The sequence below is a fragment of the Oryzias latipes genome, chromosome 2 (assembly GCF_002234675.1).
Source record: "Oryzias latipes chromosome 2, ASM223467v1".
Classification (NCBI taxonomy): Eukaryota; Metazoa; Chordata; class Actinopteri; order Beloniformes; family Adrianichthyidae; genus Oryzias; species Oryzias latipes.
The window spans coordinates 7,953,448-7,973,351 of NC_019860.2; the positions used below are offsets into that span (position 1 = coordinate 7,953,448).

The following is a 19,904-nucleotide window of genomic DNA, read 5'->3' on the forward strand; positions in this document are numbered from 1 at the left end:
TTTACGAGGAGAACGAACAGAGAATAGTACCCAGTTACAATCTCTCTCCGCTCTGGCGCAATATTTCTGTCGCTTCCCATTTTATTAACTTTGTTGGGTTTCCCTAATTTACATAATGCGCTGAGCTCTAAAGGCCCGTACACACCGGCAAGAATATTCGCCAGCGTTTTTCGCCACGTTTTTTGTGTTCACACCCAGGCGATTTTCGCTAACCGTGAGTCGAGTGAACATGCAATTTCATTCCCTGACATTAGATGGTGCTTAATGTAAAACAGAAATACTCCTGTACACAAGGAGGCGCTGCGCAACTTTACGCTTCTTAAAGTCGATTTTCACTCAGAAGAAGAGAGCAAGTATTTACGCGCTTGTCAGAATCATACAAAGAAAACATGAATATTTCAAGCACCAGTAGCTCCAACTGGTGCTTAGTTCGGGGATATTTTAGAATGTCCGTCATTATTTCTTTGCGGCAGTGTAGACGCTACTTGGCGTCTATCTTCTTCACTGGTATGTGTGCTCAGCAAGGCAGTTTTGTGTTCGAGCACCTCCAAGTTCTGTTTTACTGTCACTTCAGAAGCTCCAGACACGTGTGCAAAAGCGCCATTCTCATTGGTCGTATAGTTTTCGACGCAGCGCGTCAAACCAAAAAAAACAAACCCAAGGCGTTTTTTAAAAAGTGACGCTTTGACGCGTGGCGTTATTCCGCGTCGGTGTGCACACTCACATTGGTGACCTTTGTTTAGTCACAAGGCGTTAAACGTCAGCGAATATCGCGCAAAATTCGTCCCAGTGTGTACGGGCCTTAAGGAGGGGGAACAAGAAGGCACAGCTGCAGCCGGATTATAAAACATTAATTACGACATGTCTATCTTCTGCAGCCTTAGCACATCATCTTTAGACCTGCAAAGACTTTTCACACAGCTAAACTAACACAGAACGTCATTCTTTTTATTCTAGACACAGCTGACACAGGTTCCCAGGAGAATGCAGGGTAGAAACAAAAATATAATAGGGGCGGCTGTGGTGCAGTGGTAGGCCAGGCTGACCCATGATCATAGATTGCAGGTTCAATTCCCGCCCTGCACGCCCATGTGTCAAAGTGTCCTTGGGCAAGTCACTGAACCCCACCTTGCCTCTGGTGGGAGGTTGGCACCAGTGCTCAGCAGCAGAGCCTGGGACTGTGACTATAAAGCACTTTTGGGCCTATAAGTATACACACAGATGTGGACACAGACACTTCTGCAAACAAAAGCAAGTATGAGATAACTTATATAAATTATTCCAACAGAAATGTTACACTGTGATCTCCTCTGTGATGACTCTCCTCTTCATCACAGATGAAGCTCCTCCTCCTAGAGTCCACGTTTGTTCTCCAATCTTCTGTAGTTTCTGACTGAGACCTTCACTGGGAAATGTGGAAAACATGTTTTCAGCTGAGTTCAGATAAAACCTTCATGCAAAAAAAAAAAACGGATATTTGTTGCTTTTTTTATATTTGAGAACAGGACAAAAGCTATAGGTTAAAAATGAGATTAACGCCGTAAAATAAATAATGTTCTAATAAGTCTGTTATTAATTGATCAGGATTAATACGTTCATTTGACGCCTCTAATTATAACTTTTATGTGACTCCATCATGTCCTCACTGCAGACTACTTTTCACAGCAAAAAACTGAAAAACTAGTAGGAAGGAAAGTTTCCATCTAGTCTCAGTATTAAAACAAAGTTTTACATCCCTCGCAAAAGTGTTTTTCCTCCATTCAACGTTTTTTAAGCCATTCTTACAATCAAGATTAGGTTTTAAAGACATCATATCCGCTTTGGTTTAATGACTTTTTTTTAACAACTTTAATATTGTCTGACTAGTTAACTAAAACTGTTAATTTAATTTTTTTTAAGAGACTGAGTTTTAGAAATGCGGTTCTCTGAATGACGTTCCTGTTGTGACCCGGAAGTAAACAAACGAGGCACTAACAGTTTAGCAGCGTTAGCTTACCTTGTGTTGAGTGGACGGAGATGTTTTGGCAAAACCTTTGTGAGGTTTGTAAGGAGATATATAGCGATACATTGTTCGATTGCGAACAAAATTTCTTGTCGTAAATGAATGAAGAAGTGTTGAACGGAAAGACAACGTGGATTGCTGTGATTGTGAGACTAGCAGATGATCGATCGGAGCTGCAGTGAAGAGGACGGCGGTGTTTGTGGGAGTTGGAGCTAAAGATCGGAGCAGGAACCATGTCTTCAGAACCTCAGGAAGGTTCTGTCAGAGAACAACTTTCTGCTGCTGAAGGAACCATCCTCCAGAACGAGGAGGAGCTCTGTCGTCAGCGCAGACTGCTGGATATCAGCTGGAACCCGCAGCTTCAGCTACACATTGCAGGTTTGTTCATTGCATCCACCTGCAGACACATAGATCCATGAACGTCTTTGTTTTTGGCGTTGTGAGGGCTGTGAGCTTGTGAAAGAGTGTGTAAACAAAGGGATGATGGGAAATCAGCGGGCATTACCCTCGGATAGACGCATGCGCTGTTTTTCCTCTGTTTTGGGATAAAACATTCATTTTAAAGGCGTCTAAGACGTTTGCATTAACATGTTTAAAGCCCTAGTAACTGGCAGTGACATGCAGAGGACTGATTGTGGTCTGCAGAACCAATATCATCAATGCTGGAGACAGAGGGGCGTGGCTACACCTGAGCCAAAATAACCACTTCAGTATCGGCCTGTCGGGGGGGGGGGGGGGGGGGGGGTGATATATGTCAAAATAACACATCTGTCAATCAGGCTGGTCAACTTTTCATTATGATGTTTGATTAGCTTATCTGCATGTCAGTCAAGTGATGTACTTCACAGTGAGACTGTTGATTGGCTGATGGGAAAAAAATTTTTTTGCTGAAAAAAAGTTTATTTAGGATGGTTTGCAATCTGGGAGGTATTCCAGAAAGCAGGTTATGCTAGCTCCCACGGTAAATTTGAGGCTAAGGAAGTTGATAACCTCAGCTTTCGGTTCCAGAAATGGAGGTATGTTTCAGGGTATGTCAAGTTGCCATGGCAACTCATGCTCTGAACATAACCTGGTCTGGAGCAGGTTTAGTTGAAGGTTAGTTTGTTTTCAGAGAGGTGAAGCAGCATGGTGTGTCCATTTGAAGATGATTTAGTGGATGAAGAAGCTCAGATAATACTTTTTCCACCATGAGAGGGTGATAAGACCACATATGGATGTTGGAAAGAGAAACTTTTTTACTTTGATCTAACTTAATCCCAGCCTCCCAGTCTTAGGAAGACTGTGATAGCTTGCAGTTTAAACTACACAAATACCCCACACTTTTGTACTGTTCGAGGGTGTGTTGTCTTTCACGCCCACACTTCCCTCTTTACTGTTCTCAGGCTGTCCTCTCCTTTGTCCTCTTTACCAAAGTCACACAACAATACATTAGGCGCATCGCACCATAAGGTGCACCGTACATTTTGGAGAAAATGTAAGACTTTTAAGTGCGCCTCATGGTTGTGAAAATTAACTATTTGTTTTCATACTTTAAACATAACAGATGATCTTAAATATGCAATAGTTGTTTGTTTTTTTGCTAATTAACAAAAGGCATTTATATTACGAACTAAACCGAAAATTAAAGCAAACGCTTTCAAGTTTCAAAAGAGACCCTCCTCTCAAGTGCCTATCAACTCGCTTTAAAGCAGTCGCAGGGAATCACCAGGTTGACTGTCACCCAGGAAACACTTCCATGAGACCCGGCAGAGTGTGTATGGCCTTCCTCCTGCTCCACACCAAGAGATTTTCCATCCTGGGCTGAGGTAGTCATTTGGGGCACAAAAAGAACTCAGACGAGGCCAACACATCCATCAACGCCTCCTTAGCTCACCCTCTTCAACGAACTCACCGTTCCGGCCTAGAAGGACGCCGCTGCTATGGTGGGTAGCAAGCAAGGGCCATCCCCAGCCATGTAGACACTGTTGTCCGTGGGAAGGAAACGCTCCCCAAAAACTGCAAGTGGCAGGGATCCTGGGTGATCCGGTGCAGACAACACTGCTGCCAATTACTCCACCGAGGCCCAAGCGAGGCAGCTAAATCCGTAAGTGGCCCAGGCCTGGCAGCTGGCACGCAGAGAAACAGATTCTACTAACCGGTAGATTAAACTCCTCTGGGATGCGGTGACCAGGCGGTTCGTCGACCATGATCAACCACCATGGATCAACCACTGGAAAAACCCATCCTCAGACTCTCTGGAGGATCCATTAGATTCAGCAGGATACTTTCCCAAAACACCTGGCTGTAGTCCGCCTCCCACACGTTTAGGTTTGGTTTTATTGATAATTGTTTTTTTTGTTTTTTTTTAACTTCCCCTCTTTTCATCGACCCAACGGTCTTCTTGGAAACAATATTTTAACTGCTAATATCTAACACACTGTGCACTGTTTTAAAGATGACTGACTATCCACTTTTACTGTACCGGATACTTCACTCCACCCCTCTCTTCTAACTGCAGATCACACTCCTCATCCCAGTGAGCTTGTTTTTGCTCTAATGACTCAAGATCATTTCCTATCAATAACCCTCTCCTATCTTCTTCTAGCACCCATACATTGGCTGTATTTCTCCAGACTTACCTCATTTAAGTTAAAGAACAAATTGTGTGGAACTCTCAACCTTTCGGTGTTTTATTGGCACTAAAGTGGATGGAATAGAAATATTGTGATTGACAAAACCCAAAGTACTGTAAACGTATAAAAGGCTCCTTGTTGTGTTTGTGTCCCTGCAGTCCTCCCCCAGCACTGGGTGACTGAAGAGGAAGATGTCTGCAACCAGCAGAGGAACTTCAGAGTGGAACAGGAAGAACCAGAACCTCCACAGATTAAAGAGGAACTGCAGGATCCAGAACCTCCACAGATCAAAGAGGAACAGGAGGAACCAGAACCTCCACAGATTAAAGACGAACAGGAGGAACCAGAACCCCCACAGATTAAAGAGGAAACAGACGAACTCTTCATCAGTCAAGATGAAGAGCAGCTTGATCTGAAGCAGGAGACTGATACCTTGATGGAGATTCCTACTTATGAGGAAGATGAGAACAGTGAAGCAGATCTAAACAATCAACAGAGCTTTGATGTACCTAAAAGTCAGGATGAAGAAGGAAACCAACATGAAGAATCAACATCAACTACAGATGAAGAGACAGACCCACAGGACAGAGATCAGAGGAAGAGAAGAGACAGAAGTCATGCCAGAACTGTGGACAGCTCTCACATGTTAGAGGGTCAGTGTGACTCTGATGTTAGAAAAAAATCAAAGAAGAAAGGTTTGGGTAAGGAATGCAAACAATCTCCAATGGAGAAGACACTTTCCTCTGGAAAGTCTGGTGAATCTTCAAGAATAAGTAGTAATCTCTTTGTCCACATGAGAACTGAGTCTGATGAAAGACTTTATGTCTGTAAAAAATGTAGAACAGCTTTTTATAAATTTTCTCAGTTTAGATTTCACATAAAAAAACAAACAGGAGAGAAGCAATTTTTTTGTAAAGAATGTGATAAAAGATTTTGCAAAAGTTGTACTTTTAAATCACACATGAGAACTCACACAGAATATAAACCATTTTCTTGTAAAGAATGTGATAAAAGTTTTAGTGAACAATCTGTCTTGACAACACACATGAGAACTCATACAGGAGAGAGGCCTTTTTCTTGTAAAGAGTGTGAAGCAAGTTTTAGTAAATGTTCTAATCTCAAAAGACACATGACAATCCATACAGGAGAAAAGCCTTTTGTTTGTAAACAATGTGATAAAAGGTTTTGTAAAAGTTGTGCTCTCAAAAATCACATGAGAACTCACACAGGTGAGAAGCCTTTTTCTTGTAAAGAATGTAAAAAGAGTTTTAGTCAAACATCTAGTCTCAAAACACACATGAGAACTCATTCAAGAGAAAAGCCTTTTACTTGTAAAGAATGTGATAAATGTTTTAGTCAAACATCTATTCTCAAAAGACACATGAAAACTCACACAGGAGAAAATACTTCATGTTAAATAATGTAATAAAGGATGTAGTGTAAACTCAAAATCAGGGAAACTCGCAGCACAGAACTTGTGCAAGTGCCTTTCAGGTCACCCAAGGTCACTCTACAAGGTTAAGAAGTAATAAAAAAAACAGAATAAATCAATAAGAAATTTACAGATACAGAATAAACATAGAGAAAAAACTTCTGTAAGACAAAAAAAAAACTTAAATAACACTCCAGGTTTACAAAGAAATGATAAAGGATTTTGAGCAAGGACCATTTTTCTTTCATAAATAAACAAAAATTTTATATAAAGCTTTTACATTTATTTTGAAATATTTAACCCCATTATTTTGATGATAAATGGCAAATACTTATATAGCACTTTACTACCTTTTTGGAAGGCCAAAAAAACTTTACAGTCCCGTCCCCAGTAGCGGTTTTAGGCATGGGCAATACGGGCAATTGCCCGGGGAGAAAATTTCAATGGGGGTGCTTAGAAGAAAAGAAAAATTGCGCAACTATCAGTTTTCTATTATTTATTTCAAAGACTTTGTAACAGCCTAAAACCAGCGAATTGCCACCCCCGCAGCTGTGTGCTCCTGTCTTTGAGGAGCTGCGTCTGTGAAGGGGAGGGGTAGTGGGCGCAGGCTACAAGGAGCGCAGCTTTGGTTGCGCAACACCTGGATTATCGCTGCGGTTGGATCACTCAGCTCATGTGTATAATGTCATTATTTACTAACTATTGTAGATATTTTTATTACATGTCTTTTCTGTCATTTAGTTGGTGTCAGGTTTTGACATAAAGATAGCAGGTAATGTAGGATGTAAAACAGCTGTACTTTATGAGATCAGAAATAAACAAAAGGTCATTTTTAATGAATGTATCGAGGTTTTTGTAGGATTTTTACTGTTGGTGTTGCATAAAATTAGAAAAATGACAAATATTTTTGGAGTAATCCCACTGATGAGTTCTATGATTTCATTCTTAATGTTTTATAAGACCTAAAAATGGTATTTACAATAACAGGTTTATAAAAAAATCCAATCCCTCTGATATGTTTCACAAAGACACGCACAGGACGTCACACACCAAGCAGAAATGAACTTATTGTTAAAAATGATGCCAGGAGACCAGTTTTAAAAAGAGCAAAGAAAACGAAAAGACATGACTTGTCATTTATTATTATTAATATTTCCAGGCTTTGTTTGTTTTGTTCTGCAGCATGTTCATATTTGTACAATTTTGACAGAATTATTTTTATGGAGAGCAAAATAGTACACGTCATTTAAGGTTTAACTTGATTTATTCTGGATAATGTTCCTGTTTTTATTCATATTTATGTTCAAAAAGTTCACTATAAAAGGTTTAAAGGTTTAGCTATAGTATGTTCAGTAAATGTTTATCTTGTTCGGCCCAAAACCTTAAGTGTCTTTTTAATTTAGGCCCCCTGTGTGACTGAGTTTGAGCCGCCTGTAGTACAAGTTTATGAAATTCATGCATTTTTGTGTAAAATGCCAAATAAAGATAGGGAACACAAAAGAGTGTCGTCAAATTTGTATGTGGGGGGGGGAGGGGTAGTTCCCGGTGGAGTTACGCCCGGGAAGAAAGTTAGTGTACAACCACCACTGCCCGTCCCCCAATGCACTCACCCATGCACACACTGATAGCAGCTTCACTGCCGAACAATGGAAAATGTGAGGTTTAATGTCTTGCCCAGGGATACTTTGACACATGGGAAGGCAAAGTGCTAATTGAAGATCTTCTGATCAGAAGTCTGCCTCTACACCACGGTCAAAGACTTTTGTTTCTGTGTTTTAGAAAGTTAGAATATTTCAAAATATGTTTTAACGTGTAAAATTCCTAATGTGCTTATTAACTTCAAAACAACCTGAGCTTACATGCCATGAACGCAAGGCCACAGGCTGATCGCCTCCATATTGCAGCACATTGATGCAGTCATTAGAGGGAGGCACAAGTTAGTACTGAACACAGAAATAAACAGTTTCTAAAGTCCGATGAAAAAAATCCTTTTGGGATTTTTCTATGAGGTTCCGTTTGTGCCAAAAATCTGTTTTTGTGTCCACTGTCTATGTCTTTGGTCCATTGTCTATGTCTATTGACCAAGTTCATTGAACATTGGTTCATGCGTTATGTGTAAAACTTTGCATTTGTCTTTGTTATACGCCCTGTCGTCTCCTTAGCATCCGTTGCTACTGTCGTTAGCTACGACGTTTGCTACTGTCGTTAGCTACGACGTTTGCTACTGTCGTTAGCTACGACGTTTCCCCGTGTCTTGTCGTTAGATCTTAGATCTTGTCGTCTTTCAAAGTCGTCAGAAAAATCCTTTGTACGGCCGGTAAATTGTTTCCTGTACTACCACGGAATGAAAAAAGAAATGTTTATTAAAGCCGGCGCCAGGGTTAACCATGACAAATACTTTTTTAAGATGAACTTTATTGATATTCCCTCAAACGCGCATTGCCAGAAAGAGGGGGGGAGGGCGCATGCGCACAACGCTTTCACGTTCCCGAAGCGACTCTCTTGCCAATTTTTTAAAGTTATTTAGAGACTGGCTTCAATTAAATCTGGAGATGAAACTACTATTTAAGTCTTTTAAAATAGCTGATCTTTATCAAACATGCTGTCACAAATCGGGTGGATAAACGAGGAGCAGACGGCCCAAAATCTTTGAATGGATTTTGATCTTTTCTTTTCAATCTGTTATGTATTTATTTGAGCATGAGGTGGCGCTCTCTGGACCACTATGAGGCTGTTTTGGGCGCCTCTGCTCCTCGTTTATCCATCAGATTTGGAACAACATGTTGAATAAATTTCAGTTACTTTTCAAAAGACCTTTAAATAATAGTTTCATCACAAGATTGAATAGAAGCCATACTTTAAATAACTTAAAACTAAATAACTTTAAACGGGAACGCGAAACCGTTGTACGCATGCACCCCCCCCCCCCCCCCGCGCACCTTTCTGGCAGTGCGCGTTTGCAGGATTATCAATAAAGTTTTGTTTTTTTAAAACGTGTTTTGTTCCGTGATAAAACAGGAAACCGTTTACCGACCGTACAAAGGACTTCTCTGACAACTTTTGCAAAATTTGAAATACAACAAGATCTAAGGACACGCCATGGTGAGACGACGTAGCAAACGACACTAGCAACGGTTGCTAAGGATTTTCCTGACGACACGTGAAACGACGTAGCAAACGACACTAGCAACTGTTGCTAAGGAGGACTTTCCTGACGCCGTAGTTAGACGACATGGGATAAGGACAAAGACAAATGCAAAGTTTAAGCATGGATCAAGCATATACATCACAAAGTAAATACAAAGTAATAATAAAAGAATCATGGGCATGCAGAAGATATTGCTTAGTAGTACATAGACATGAACCAATGTAAAATGAACTCATTCAATAGACAGACAATGAGCTCAAAGCATAGACAGTGGACGCAAAAACACAATCAGTGGACATAGACAATGGACCAAAGACATAACAGTGGACGCAAAAACACAATCAGTGGACATAGACAATGGACCAAAGACATAACAGTGGACGCAAAAACACATTTTGATATTTTTGGCACAAATGGAACCTCATATTTTTCTGATAAGATATTCTATGTCAAACAGTTTTGTAGGCTTTCATAATCTCTAAACCACAATTATCAAAACCCAAAAGATAAATGATCAAAACATTTTGAAACGTGTGTGTAAAGATACTAGACAGTATGAGTTTCACTGCTTGAAATGACAAAAAAATGATAAACATACACACTTACAAAACACATTCTTTTAGATGTATGTGTAATGAGTTGTTTTTAATTATTAGAGTTATATCTTAAACGGCTTTATTGTGATTGTAGTTTATGCTGAGACAATGTACATGTTACTGCTGTTGCTCCACCTCTGCAGGCTGAGGAAGACGTCCTGCAGATGAAGCTTCACACGTGACCACCTGCTCTCTGCTCCTGATCCATGTCTTCATCTCACTCCTGCTGTTCACATCCAAACAGATCTTCAGGCTGAAGCTTTAAATCTGGATCTTCAACTTCATGTTGATGAAGAGTGAAGGAAGTCGGTTGGATTCTTTGATGCTCTAATGTCTTTTGGATTCAGGATGAGTTCTTGTAGATTTAGAAAAACCACCATGATGATCATGCTTGAAGACTTTCAAAATAAGAGACTTGCAAACACGACAATCACTGCTGGAGGATAAATACATTTAATAATTATTATCTGTAAATAAATAATATTTATCAATAAATCCTTGATTCTAAATGATTGATCTAAAGTTTAAAGGAAAATAAGTAAAAGTGCCTTCTCAGCACAGGCACAGATGATTTCCTGGAAAGAAGAAAACCTCAAACATCATGATGTGATCTGGAACTGAGCTGTTCTTCAGAAGATCCTCCCAAACATGGAAACTGTTGCTGCAACACGTGAAGGTTTGGTTCTGTTGCTAGTGAGATCTGATGGATCAGAACCAGACTTCTGTCAGCTGGAACTGTGGCTTCTTCCAGACCATGTGACCTCATGGAGAAAGTTCCAACATGGTTTCAAGGAAATGTAGAGGTTTTCCAGGAAACGTTGCTGCAGTTCCTCCGTCTCATCAAATGAGAGATTTCTCTGCACTAAAGAAGAAAATCTTCCAGAACAGCTTCAAGCTGCAGAAAAACTGTTTCCATCATTCCGAAACAAACTGTTTCAAAAAAGGAAAACAGAAACGTTGCTAGAAGCTGCAGATGCAGTTACAACAAACAGCTAGTAACAGTTTATTTGGGAATATGTTCTGTCTCTGACCATGAAGGGACTTGAACCCTCAATCTTCTGATCCGAAGTCAGACGCCTTGTCCATTAGGCCACATGGTCAGTCATAATGTCGTTGTCCAGCTGCAGGTGGAGGACAGCATCATCCAGCTGAAGAAGAGGAGGAGCTTCAGCTGCCTCTAAGAGGAAGGTGGAGGAGGTGAGAGGCTGCACTGGAGCTTTGGACCAAACCCTGTGATGGACTCACAATATCTCCAGGCTGTTTCCAGCATCACTGTTTCATCTGAAGAAGCTCCAGGCTGAAAGCTGCAGCAGCTGCAAACATCTGGACTTCCTGCTGCAGCTGGAACTGCTGAAGAATTGGAATGACAGAGTTGTGGAGGTTTAGTGGATGAACTTCTTGTAGGTCCTGCTTGGTTCCGGTTGTTGCTGGTGGTGGAAAGAGCTCCTGCAGACCTCTTTGCTGTTGGAAGGATCTTCTGTCTGCAGACTCTCTGATTCTTCAGCAGGAGGCGCTGCAGTGTGGTCCTCCTCATGAGTCCTGAAGCTGCCCCGTCAACTGCAGAGCTTCAGAGCTGCTTCTTCTCAGACCACTTTATTTGGCTCTCTGGCTCTGATGCTGCTGCAGAAAATGATGAAGCTCTGACAAACTGCTGGAGCTGCTGGAAAACGCAGAGTCTCTTCTTTCAGCAGCTTCTGACAACAGAAGTTGCAGTCTACAACAGTTGTTTCAGTCACACATTAATGTTCCAGTCTCACTCAACACAAACTCCTGTCCTTCATCAGCCGTTGTCATGGAAACCAGCTGACTCCAGCAGCTTCAGAAGCTCCCGGGATGAGGCAGGAGGGACGTTGTTGGAAAACAAAAACTTTTCATCATCCCTGAAACCTGAAGAAGATGAGGAGTTCTGAGCGTCTTTTCTGAGCCTTTCATGAGGATCTGTCAGCTTACTGACTTTACTGACTGAAACAGTCAGTTCAGTTTGGATTGAAACAGTGAATTTTCCTCCTGACTCTCCTGCTGATCTGGAGGTGGATTTCAGACCAATGACTCTCATGGTTCAGTGGAAACATGTTGGTCTGAACTCAAAACCCTCAGAGGAAACATTTGATCCAGTCAAAGCAGGAATTAGCCTGTGGCAGAAATCTCTGTCATGTTATCGGCTGTCTAAAGTCTGTTCTTCAGAATCTTCTCAGGATGATGGAAACCAGAGGATTCCTGCTGCTGAAACTTATGGAAAGCCGTTCTTCAGAACAGGAGGTTCTCTAGAGGAGGGTCTAGATGACCCAACTCTCAAGTGCCTAGGGTAGCACAAAGGTTGCGAAAACTAATCGGTTTTAGGATTAACATGCAAATTTGTTTTATTCTGATGGCTTGGTTTTCTTGTGTTACATAAACAGACACGAATAACAAAGAGTCGAATCAGTTGTGTAAATATATCAATTTAAAGAATCTCAGTACCCTAAAAAATGTAATGAGCACTAAAATAAATAGATGATCGTTACACATCTAATGGAACAAATTCAGGATTTGTAGTCAGACAAAATGGTCTCGTAAAGTGCGCCGTGACGGCCCACTGTGTTTTTGTGACATTGATGTGGTCAGTGATTTTTGATTAGGGTGTTATATTCTGGTCTTCACTCAAGAAACGGAACACATAAATGCCCGTACACACCGGGACGAATTTCGCGCGCGATATTCGCCGATGTTTAACGCCTCGTGACTAAACAAAGGGTACTAATGTGAGTGTGCACACCGACGCGAAATTATTTAACAATCGCCTCGGGTTCGTTTTTTTTGGTTTGACGCACCGCGTCAAAAACTATACGACCAATGAGAATGGCGCTTTTGCACACGTGTCTGGAGCTTCTGAAGTTACAGTAAAACACATAACTTGGGGGCGCTCAAACACAAAACTGCCTTTCTGAGCACACATACCACCAAAGAAGATAGACGCCAAGTAGCGTCTACACTGCCGCGAAGAAATAATGACATTATAAAATATCCCCGAAAACGCTCATGATACATTTTCAGCTCTTGTACCAGTCGATAAAACTCCCCTTGTTCTTCTCTTCTTGTAACTATGGGATGTACCCAAAATCGGCGTCTTTCCAGCGTCTTTCATCATTCAACAGAACAATAATTTCTCAATCGCTGGAACTGGAGCTGGAGCTACTGGTGCTTGAAATGTTCATGTTTTCTTTGTATGACAAGCGCGTAAATACTTGCTCTCTTCTTCTGAGTGAAAATCGACTTTAAGAAGCGTAAAGTTGCGCAGCGCCACCTTGTGTACAGGAGTATTTCTGTTTTACATTAAGTGCCATCTAATGTCAGGGAATGAAATTGCATGTTCACTCGGCTCATCGTCAGCGAAATCGCCTGGGTGTGAACACAAAAAACATATTAAAAAACGCTGGCGAATAACGGCTGGCGAATATTGGTCCCGGTGTGTACGGGCCTTAATACTTTTACCCAACAGGGGAGTACTTTTAATAAACTCAGGCAGCTCAGGTACATGCTCTCATTCATTCTGACTGTGCAACGTCCGACTGGAAACAAACACACAACAATAGTTCCCATTGTTACATAGGGAACACTTTGGTTTCATTTCCAAACGTTGGTTTGTCCTAAATCTACAAACTGTCTCCACAAATTGTCTCCTAACTCTCAGAGATTCCTGCTGCTGTCAAAACCCGCAGCACAAGGAACCACTTCATGAATCAATTTTTCCATTAACTTTATTGCACAGCATAGATAATTACAAACCACACCTAGCAAGTAGTGCGTCAGAAAGCAACAACCAATTTTATCTTTCAAGAAAGATAATAGATTGGTTTTTAAAAGTATAGAAAAGTAGCACACACAAAGTAAGTGCTTTGAGTGTCTGGAAAATGATGATGATGATGATGATGATGATGATGATGATGATGATGATGATGATGATGATGATGATGATGATGATGATGATGATGATGATGATGATGATGATGATGATGATGATGATGATGATGATTATTAGGAGTAGGAGTAGGAGTAAGCTTGTGGGACTGACAGAACTCCAACCAGAACCAAGAAAATTCCCTGAAAACCAAACAAAAGAGCCCAATCTTTAGAAGATCTGACCTGTCTGGAGGTGACGCCCCCTGAAGGAGCAGCAGAAAGGAAGAGGAGCAGCTGGGGGTTCTGCTCATGTGAGCGTCTGCAGAGTGAAGCTCCCACACAGACTCTGCTGGGGGGCGGAGCTGCTGCTCAGGTGTCCTTTGGGTGTGTCAGCAGGTGAAGGACTGCAGGCAAGGAAAGGTGCAGCAGCTGACCTCTGAGCGACTCTGTTCTGCTATGACAGAGGTAGGTGGGACCAGCTGATGACCTGTTGTTGCCATGGAAACAGACTTTGGAGCAAAGAAGCTGCAAATGCAGCTGGTTCTTCCTGCAGAGTTTGTCTGTCAGACCTTCATCAGCCAGAAGACTCCAGAACCAGATTTGAAATCCTGAAGGTCTTTTTCACAAACACTAACCCTGATAGAGACTCTCAAACATCTGACTTTCAAAGACGCTTCATGAATCCCGATTGAGTAGTTTTGAGTCAAAGCAAAAGAAAAGAAAAGAAAAGAGAAATGATGTCAAATGGAAACAGAGTTGAAAAGTCTTTTTTCCTGCTCCAGCTCCTTCAGACTTCCATCCATCATGTGATGTTTGGAGAAAAAGAGAGAGAAAAAAACTGCAAATCAGTTGATGTTTGACAGAAGTAAACAGTCAAATCATAAATACAGTCAATGATCACAAAGAAAGCTGTTGAATGCATAAAAGATTAACCAAATTTAAGATCTGTTTCAGGATCAGACCATGTGCCTCATGTCCAAAGTCCACAGGAATCTGCTTTATGCATTCAGAACCGGTTTGAAACTGGAGCAGTGGGACTTCAGCGACACAAAGCTGTTCAGAAAATCCAGAGGAAGAAGTCAAAGAAAGAACAGATGCATTTGTGACAGAGGGGTGAGTTGATGGAACATCTGGGATGGAAAGAATGTGGATATTTGCATTTCAAAGGCTTTCAGAAGAAGTTCTTGAATATTAGGACTCAGTTGGGAACCTCTCTGTTGGAATCCTAAAGGATCCTGGCTAATATCAGATTCCATTGATCCAGCAGTAGTTTGGAGTTCTGGATCATGAAGTGATGAAATGATTTGAAGAAGTTTAAAGGAGGATTTTTCTTTCTTTGGTTCTTTGTTCATCTTTTAACCAAATAAAGACACAAAGTGAAGATCTTCACCTCTGCAGGTGGAGATCACGGGTTCCTCTGAAAACAGACAGACAGAGGCTTTTGGGATCTTCAAACACTGACCTCTGCAGGGCGGAATAGGAATTGCAGCTTGATGTCTGAATGGAGGAAATGTTTGATCTTCTGGACAAAAAGATAAACAGGTCTAAGGTCAAATGTCAGTGAGGAACCTCCGAGCTCATCCACATATTTAGTTTTAGTCCCAGCAAAGAGAAGTTGGTTCAGTTGGTTCTGCAGCAGGATCAGGACTCTACAGACAGACAGCAGACAGAACTTCTCAGAACATTTGAATCATCATCTGATCAAAGAAGAAATACTTTTTCTGCTGCAGCAAACAAAGGTTTGATGAAGTTGTTTAGGATTGAAAATGAAGCTCCAAAGCAAAAACTTGAGGGTTTCCTCTGCATGTGAAGGAGGAAGGTGTGTGTGAGCTGATGTGGATCCAGTGAATCCAGCAGCATGGATCAGTGGGAGGACACACAGGAGGGAGCCCCTCCCTCTAAAAGCAGAGATGTTAACCATGACAACCAGAGAAAAGCTCAGAGGTGAGATGAACATCTCCAACTGTCTGTCCATGATCTTCTCCATGTCAGAGCTCAGGACTCACACCAGCAACCTTCATTCTTCACAGGAACCAACCTGGACCTGGATCTGAATCCAGCTGGAGGTCCAAAAGGAGTGACTGGTCAAATGATTTACCTCCTAACTTCAAAGTCATCAGTTCAGGAGTGGAACAGTGAGTGTTTGTCAGAGTTTTTGGAGGATGGATTCTAGTTCAGATGATCAACAGTTTTCAGATGAAGGACTTGAGGTCTGGTTCAGTTCTGGATCTCTCTGATCAGACTCACTTGGAGCATCATGTGTGTGATGAGATCTTTTCAGTTGAGTCTTCTGAGAGTCTCTGAGAGACATCAGAGATGTTGGAGAAGAAAACATGTTGACTGCTGACTCTGACTGACAGCAGCTCCAGTCTAATGAGAAGAATCACTGCAGACTCCTAGGATTCAGATTTTCATGCTTTCCAAACATCACATTGTTCTAGTTTGACTTTCTGCTATCAGAATTTCAACATGGAGAATTAGAAGAAAAAAGTCTGGATTGACTGACAGAAAATGCTGAAACCTGTAAACTGTTGATCCAAACATGTCATGTTATTTCAGACTAAACAGCTCAGTCTGTGTTCATGTCAAAGTCCATCAGCTGTTCATGAAGAAGCAGATCCTCCAACACTCTGATGGTTTTGTGTTTGCAGAGGTCAACAGGTCACACAGGGAGTCCAGTCTGCAGCCTCCAGCTGTGGATCCAAGAAGAGTGACCAGTCCAAACGTCATCCTCCAAGATTCAGAACTGAACCAGGACCTTCAGACTCACAGTAAGAAACATTTTCTAGTGAACAAAGCAGAGTTCAGCTCTCAGCAGGAACAACAATGTTCTCATCAAGAACATCAGCTGATCCATCCAATCAATTCAGTTCAATTTTATTTATATTGGCCAGTATTGCAACAATAGTGGTCCCAATTGGCTTTCTAATAAACAGGAAATTATAAAGAACACAAAGTCATACAATTTAATAGGTAATGGCTAAAATAAACTAAACAGACTAAACTAAACTGGGCATAAACTAGACCCCCCTCAGTTAGGAAAAATTCCTTTAAGAAATGGATTCTCGAAAAAAAAGAAGAAACCTCAGATGTGTTCACATGAAGGAGGGATCCTCACCAGGATGGACAGGTGATGTACCAGAACTCTTAGAACAGAATTAGCTTATCTACACCTACATGTTTAAATAGTCCAGCAGATGAGCTTCATAGGCTTCTTAGGGTCCACAACCAAGTGTAAGAGCAAGTACAGGTGGGACAATGCATGAATCGCTCTGCACCAAACAGAGGCATGGAGGACTGAATGATAAATTATCAGGAACAGAGGAGAGAAGGAGACAACAAGTAGATGAGATTAGAGGACAGAACCCCAGTGCACCATACTTTCCGCAGCTTCTGGTTAGGGTCAAACTTAGGGATCAGGTCTGGGCTAGGCCCGGGGGGGGGGGGGGGGGGGGGGGGTCAAAGGGTAGTGTTGCCATTGGTCTCTGGGTATGGTCGTGGATAGATTGTGGTGCAGGAATGATCTGGAGGTTCTTTGAAAATATTTGTGTGGTCACAATGGGATCACATCATCCAAGTGTGTGTAGTACAAAGGTCAGGTCGGGTCAGGTTGAAGATGGGTTAAGATGCATACAGGATCTGGAGCAGCCTACTAGCAACTAATTGGTATTGATATTAAGTTTCAATCAAACATGTGAATAGTAAGCTACTATTAGAAAATTACTAGCTACTCTGACAATAAGCCTGTCCAAAGAGGAATGTTTTAAGCCTAGCTTTGAATGTCGAAACTGTGCCGGCCTCTCTTACATGAGCTGGGAGCTTATTCCACAAGACAGGGACTTGATGGCTAAACTCTACCTCCGACTGTTCTTTTACAAATTCTAGGCACCACAAGCATTCCTGCATTTTGAGGGCGAAGTCTTCTGTTGGTAAGGCACTGAGCCAGTGAAGTCAAAATAACAAGGAAGTTATATGTTCTCTTCTGCTAGTTCCTGCCAACAATCTAGCTGCTGCGTTCTGAACAAGCTGGAGACTTCTTAAGGAACTTTAAGGACACGCTGCTAACAAGGAGTTACAGTTATCCAGCATAGACGTAACAAACGAATGGATGAGTTTTTCAGCATCACTTTAAGATAATATATTTCTGATCTTAGATATATTGCACTGGTAAAAAAATGCAGTTCTACACGCCTATAATATGTGAGCCTTAAATTATAAATCCTGGTCAAATAAAACCCCTAGGTTTCTAACAGTGGAATTGGAGGCTATACATGCGCCATCCAGGGAGACTATCTAACTAGACAAAGCATCCCTCAGGTTTTTAAGACATAGTTTAATTAACTCAGTTTTTCTGGGTGTAGGAGAAGGTAATTAATTGTCATCTAGATCTTGATGTCCCTAATGCAGGCCTTTAGTTTCTCTATATGATCATTCTGGTCAGGTTAAATACAACTGTGTATCATCTGCATAACATTGAAAATGAATGTTTTTTTTCCAGATTATGTTTCCTAATGGCAGCATGTAAAGCATAAACAGTATGGGTCCTAGAACTGAGCCCTGTGGGACTCCATAGCTAACTCGAGTGTGATAAGAGTACTGTCCATTTACATTAACAAACTGGTACCTTTTGGGTAAATAGAATTCAAACCACCGGAGGGCAAATCCTCTGATCCCAATATGATGATCTACTCTTGAGAGTAAAATACTGTAGTTGATAGTGTCAAAGGCTGCGCTGAGGTCTAACCGGACCAGAATATAAAGTATTTCCTTTTTCTGAGGCCAGTAATAAGTCATTAGAGACTCTAACTCTGAACCCTGACTGAAAATCTTCAAAATGGCTATTGTCGTGTAGGTGGCAGTAAAGCTGCTTAACTACAACTCTTTATAGGATTTTCAAAATAAAGATTTGATATTGGTTGACATTGATCTTGGTGTGGGGATGACTGGGCACTTTCTATCCTTCCTTTAACATTCCATCACCCATCTTAGAAGAACATAAACACTCACTCAAGCCCAGGTACTATCTTACCTTTGCACAAATAGTACACATGACTGAATGAAATGTTTCATATGTATTGGTCTGAAGTCATGAGTATGCGTGTGTAAACATGAGTTCTATTGTGTACATGTTGACTTGTCTGTATGTGAACATTTTTGAAACCAACCGGTATGTTTACGACATTTGAGTGTGTGTGTGTGTATGTGTGTGTGTGTGTGTGTGTGTGCGTGTGTGTGTGTGTGTGTGTGTGTGTGTGGACTGGCCCCGCCCCTTCTAGATTTGTATTTCATCTGAACTTGACAGTAATGATTATAATCATCCAGCAACTTGTTGCTTTATGCTGCTTCATGGTTTTACCCCCCCCTTCTATAATCATCCTCCCACCCCCACCCCCTCTCTAACATCCCTTTCTCTTCCTTCCTCTTTTTATTTTCCGGTCCAACGCAATAATGTTACAAATATACCGGTAAGTAAGATGAATTAAGTTTAGCCTAAATTATAAAAGGGGTTAATTCAAATATACACCTAGTGTGCCAAAAGATTCATAACCCCTGTTGTAACAGTAAAATATGTCTAACACAAGAGGCTTTCAGCTCCCAAAAATAGAGACAAGTTGAGGTTTTGGAGGACATAATAACTGATGTTATTTCCACTTGATCCACAGCAGTGAAGCAGTCTAATGTTACAGAGGTTTCTATGGATGCCTTCACTTCTACCGCTTCGGCCAGCTCTGGGCTGATAGTAGGAATAACTAGTTTCAACTTAAGTTTAATATTTGAGATTTTACTATAAAAAATATAAGAAAATCTTCAGAGCTGCTCTGACTGCAGATTATTCTGGCTATTGAACTAAGGAGAAATATTGGATTATTTCCATTCTCTGCTATTTAGGTTGAACAGTACTGGAGCTTTGGGTGCTCTAAGTTTTTTCATCTTGCACTATGCTTCCTTCCCACCGGTGCAAAGTCTTTCTGTGTATTCTGTGTATTCCCTGGGTGCTAGGGAGGCGCTGGGGTGCTAACTAGGTTAGCCCTGATAGGGTGGACCGCGCTACAAGTAACAACCTGGCTTGCTGGTTTGGCTTGTCTGGAGCTGCACTTTTAACTGCTCTAGCCTGGCCTCCATGTCTAAGAAAACACTACACCTAGGATCCTCACTAAACATATGGACCATGAGGCAGGAGAGAGGAATGAAGGCCGAGGAGGTAGAAGCCATGCCGTGCTAAACTAAGGCTAAC

General features: G+C 41.4%; 3 protein-coding genes and 1 non-coding gene across 6 annotated transcripts in view; 2 read left to right on the forward strand and 2 right to left on the reverse strand.

The window, feature by feature from the left end:
• The window catches only part of LOC110014374 (gastrula zinc finger protein XlCGF57.1), a 526,943-nt gene that overhangs the window by 456,899 nt on the left and 50,140 nt on the right, over positions 1 to 19,904 (reverse strand). The gene's annotated exons all lie outside the window — the stretch shown is intronic.
• The window catches only part of LOC105357660 (NACHT, LRR and PYD domains-containing protein 12), a 243,950-nt gene that overhangs the window by 20,506 nt on the left and 203,540 nt on the right, over positions 1 to 19,904 (forward strand). The window lies entirely within an intron of this gene.
• Positions 1,970 to 12,117, forward strand: LOC105355338 (zinc finger protein 391-like). Of its 2 annotated transcripts, XM_023962660.1 has the most exons (3): positions 1,970 to 2,380; positions 4,773 to 5,267; positions 9,934 to 12,117. In XM_023962660.1, the coding sequence occupies exons 1-3, from the start codon at positions 2,236 to 2,238 to the stop codon at positions 9,936 to 9,938; spliced, it is 645 nt and encodes a 214-aa protein (XP_023818428.1). In that variant the 5' UTR covers positions 1,970 to 2,235; the 3' UTR covers positions 9,939 to 12,117. The 2 variants fall into 2 exon arrangements, with proteins under 2 accessions (XP_023818428.1, XP_020565642.2); XM_020709983.2 differs by lacking the exon at positions 9,934 to 12,117 and having other exon boundaries at positions 4,773 to 6,882.
• On the reverse strand, positions 10,818 to 10,890 carry trnar-ucg. Its single transcript has one exon. It is a non-coding gene; the product is annotated as a tRNA-Arg (tRNA).